Raw genomic sequence first — 3,869 nt, 5'->3', positions numbered from 1 at the left:
TTACTTTCCACCTCTGATGCTCCACCACCTCCAGCTTTAGAGCAATTTATTTCATTCTGTGTCGCCAGGCGTCCAATGAACCAGTGGTCCCTCGCGACCCTGTGGATCCCCTTTTTCGTCCGGTTAACTTCCTGGTGCCGTTCATGCCACAGCAAGGAGAGATCACAGGTGAGACTCACACATTTAAAACCCTGCAAAAATACCTTTTTTTTCATTCAGATAAATGATATTTAAACACTATATGACTTCAGGTGAGGTGCGGATGCCCTCTGGGAAGACCGCCCGCCCACACATTACTGACAACAAGGATGGCACCATCACGATCAAGTACCAGCCCACAGAGAGGGGCCTGCATGAGATGGATATCAAATATGAAGGAAATCATATTCCAGGTCAGCTTTTATGGATATTTTGCTCTGAATTTATATTTCAGATCCAATAAATGGCTCCACTGTCTGATCCGACGTATTTTTTCCTCACCCCCTCTACTCTACAGGAAGCCCCCTGCAGTTCTATGTGGATGCTGTGAACAGCGGAGTGGTGACTGCTTATGGTCCAGGTCTGAGCTATGGAATGGTCAACAGAGCTGCTACTTTCACTGTGGTCACGAAGAATGCAGGAGAAGGTGACATTATGCATTTTCAATTTATTTTTTTTTATTATAAACATGAGAGCTGTCAATAAGAAATATAACTTGTTCTTTCTTTCAAACAGGTGGTCTCTCACTTGCAGTTGAGGGTCCCTCCAAAGCCGAGATCACGTGTAAGGACAACAAAGATGGCACCTGCACCGTGTCCTACCTTCCCACTGCTCCAGGAGACTACAACATCATCGTGAAGTTTGACAATAAGCACATTCCTGGCAGCCCCTTTACTGCTAAGATCACAGGTGAGGAAACACATTTCTGGCACTAAAAGTAAACTGCCAGATTTATGGAAGGAAAAAACATTCGATATGTCTTTTTTTTTTTTTTTGAATGTCAGGGGATGACAGCATAACCAGAACTTCCCAGCTTAACGTCGGGACTTCAGCCGACGTGTCGCTGAAGATTGCAGAGACTGATCTGAGCTCTCTGGCTGCCAGCATCAGAGCTCCTTCTGGAAACGAGGAACCCTGCCTGCTCAAAAGACTGCCCAACAGACACCTTGGTGAGATGATGGCAGTCAACTTAAAATACATTATAAAGGAGTAGAACTTTATAAATCATTCAGTTATTATGGATTTATTCTTTGGATTTGAACGCTATAAATGACTTCAGACTGCTGGGGGACGTTCAGCTTCAAGCAGAATGAAATACAGAGAGAGCTATGATGAGATTGTTTGGATCAATTAAATGTGTTAGAATAGCTCAAACTCTAGAAACTGATCGAAAATCCGAAGTATTCAAATCTGCTTTTTACTGATTTTCTTTATTGAACCTGAATTATTCCGCAAGGCAGAATAACTCAGGGGGCCTGGTTTTTAGATTTTTATTTTGAAAGAAAATCAAGCATAATTTATTTTCTTTCTACCTCACTATAATACACAGTGAAAAATTCCAACAAACAGAACTTCATGAAGTTTGTAGATGTTTACAAAGGAATGCAGCTTTTTTCTTTTTTTCCATCCTGATTTGAATTTTTTTTCCTCTTATTTACCGACAGGCATATCTTTCACCCCGAAGGAGGTTGGCGAACATGAAGTGAGCGTGAGGAAGAATGGGATGCATGTGGCGAACAGCCCTTTCAAAATAATGGTCGGCCAGTCAGAGATCGGTGAAGCCAGCAGAGTGAAGGCCTTCGGGAAAGGACTGGTCGAGGCGCACACTTTCGAAATGGCCGAATTCTTTGTGGACACCAGGAACGCTGGTACGTTTTTTTTTTTGTTATTTCTCCTATTCGGCCAATCTAATACAAATCTAATCCTTCCTTCTGCTTGTGCACAAGGTTACGGCGGTCTGGCGTTGTCAATTGAGGGTCCAAGCAAAGTGGATATAAACTGTGAAGATGTAGAGGACGGGACGTGCAGAGTGACCTACTGTCCAACGGAACCCGGAAGCTACGTCGTTAACATCAAGTTTGCTGAAAAGCACATCCCTGGTCAGTTAAAACGCTTTTTTATTATCGTTATTTAGTTATTTTTCTGTTAACTGTGAACAGAAGCAAATTAATAAACAAAAAATTTAATCTAACCTTGCAGATAAATTAAATAGAGCGTGTTTGGATGCATTTATGAATGAAAAGTCCAAATATGATCTGTTTAGCTTTAAAACCATTCTATTACTCATCTTTTTTTCCCATTTATTTATTTAAACAGGTTCAGTGTATAATATAGATTGATCTTAATCAAGCAAAGAAATAAAATAGTATAGATGCCTTTTACCTAAAAAAGTTAAATATGTGTTAAACAGATCCTTTAAATTTGAAAGAAAAACAATTTTTATCTGTTTTTTTTGTAGGAAGTCCTTTCTCTGTGAAGGTGACTGGAGAGGGAAGGATTAAGGAGAGTATTACCAGGAAGAGACAGGCTTCATCTATTGCCTCTGTGGGCAGCACTTGCGGCCTTAACCTCAAGATCCCAGGTGAGTAAATCAGGCGGTCAGACATGGTTGGACAGCAGCGGTCGACCTCTTTGAAATAAAAGAATTCAACACGGCATCCACTTCCATTTCTGCAGGAAACTGGTTCCAGATGGTTTCCGCTCAGGAAAGGCTAACACGGACATTCACCCGTAGCAGCCACACGTACACTCGCACTGAGCGCACAGAGATCAGTAAGACCCGCGCAGGGGAGACTAAGAGGGAGGTGCGGGTGGAGGAGAGCACCCAGGTGGGAGGAGGAGGAAGCCCCTTCAGGGATGTGTTTGGAGACTTTCTGGGCAGAGAGAGCCTCAGCAGCTTTGCTGGCATCACTGCGAGACCTGAGCGTGAGTCAGATTTCATTTACCGGTAAGCTGGACTTTCTTTTATGAAAACCTTAATAACATCTAAACGGTTGATTTCACGTAGCAGCTGAGAGCGGATCTCAGGCCATGACAGCTCAGGTAACGAGCCCCAGTGGGAAAACGGTGGACGCAGACATCGTGGACGGAGGAAGCAGCACATACAGTGTCCGCTTCATACCCCAGGAGATCGGACCTCACACTGTGAACGTTAAGTACAGGGGCCAGCATGTTCCCGGCAGCCCTTTCCAGTTCACTGTAGGGCCCATGGGGGAAGGCGGAGCCCACAAGGTCCGTGCAGGAGGTCCAGGTCTTGAAAGAGGCGTGGCTGGAGCACCATGTAAGCAAAATTGTTATTTTTTTCTTTACACAAGTGCATCTCTGTAAATTTTAGTACCACTATTTATTATAGGAGGATTTAAAAAAAAAGGGTTGCATCGCTAAATAAACTGCCTGTTTTACGGTAATAATAGAAACTAGGGATGCACAATATTGGGATTTTGGCCGATATCCGATATGCCGATATTTTAAAACTCATGTAGCCGATAACCGATATCGATACCAATGTTAAAGCTGGACAAAAATAAGTAGTAATTGAAAATAGCAGTTTTGTTATCCATTTCTGACTCTTTGAAAAATAATATACTCAAATATATTTTCATATGCTGATATTAAATTGATCTTTAAAAACGCGGTATCGATCTTTTTTACTTTCAAAATCTTGTGAAATTTCATCGTTCTGTTACAAACTCTCGCGATATTTTGCAAATTGTTGTGAGATTTTGTTAGTAAAATAGATCGATAGCGCGTCAATATATCAACATATAAAAATATGGCAAAATTTCGTGAATTTTTGGGGGATTTCGTATCATAATGATGACATATAGCAATATTTCATTAGTAAAGAGATTGATATGGTGTTTTTAAATGGCAATATATCAGCATATGAA

The 3,869-nt window shown here is 41.6% G+C and overlaps 1 protein-coding gene across 4 annotated transcripts in view; it reads left to right on the top strand.

The window, feature by feature from the left end:
- Positions 1-3,869, top strand: part of flnc (filamin C) — a 37,000-nt gene that overhangs the window by 25,417 nt on the left and 7,714 nt on the right. For 2 of the 4 annotated variants that reach the window (XM_015376740.1, XM_015376743.1), the window contains 10 exons: positions 69-168; positions 252-392; positions 497-625; positions 715-888; positions 984-1,148; positions 1,644-1,847; positions 1,926-2,078; positions 2,438-2,560; positions 2,656-2,904; positions 2,987-3,259. In XM_015376740.1, the coding sequence (XP_015232226.1) occupies positions 69-168; positions 252-392; positions 497-625; positions 715-888; positions 984-1,148; positions 1,644-1,847; positions 1,926-2,078; positions 2,438-2,560; positions 2,656-2,904; positions 2,987-3,259 (1,711 nt within the window). The remainder of the gene's footprint in view (positions 1-68; positions 169-251; positions 393-496; positions 626-714; positions 889-983; positions 1,149-1,643; positions 1,848-1,925; positions 2,079-2,437; positions 2,561-2,655; positions 2,905-2,986; positions 3,260-3,869) is intronic. The other 2 variants (XM_015376744.1, XM_015376741.1) reach the window with 1 other exon arrangement.

Source organism: Cyprinodon variegatus, unplaced genomic scaffold, assembly GCF_000732505.1.
Source record: "Cyprinodon variegatus isolate N-32 unplaced genomic scaffold, C_variegatus-1.0 Scaffold140, whole genome shotgun sequence".
In the NCBI taxonomy this organism is placed as follows: Eukaryota; Metazoa; Chordata; class Actinopteri; order Cyprinodontiformes; family Cyprinodontidae; genus Cyprinodon; species Cyprinodon variegatus.
This window is presented reverse-complemented; position numbering and strand designations above follow the sequence as displayed.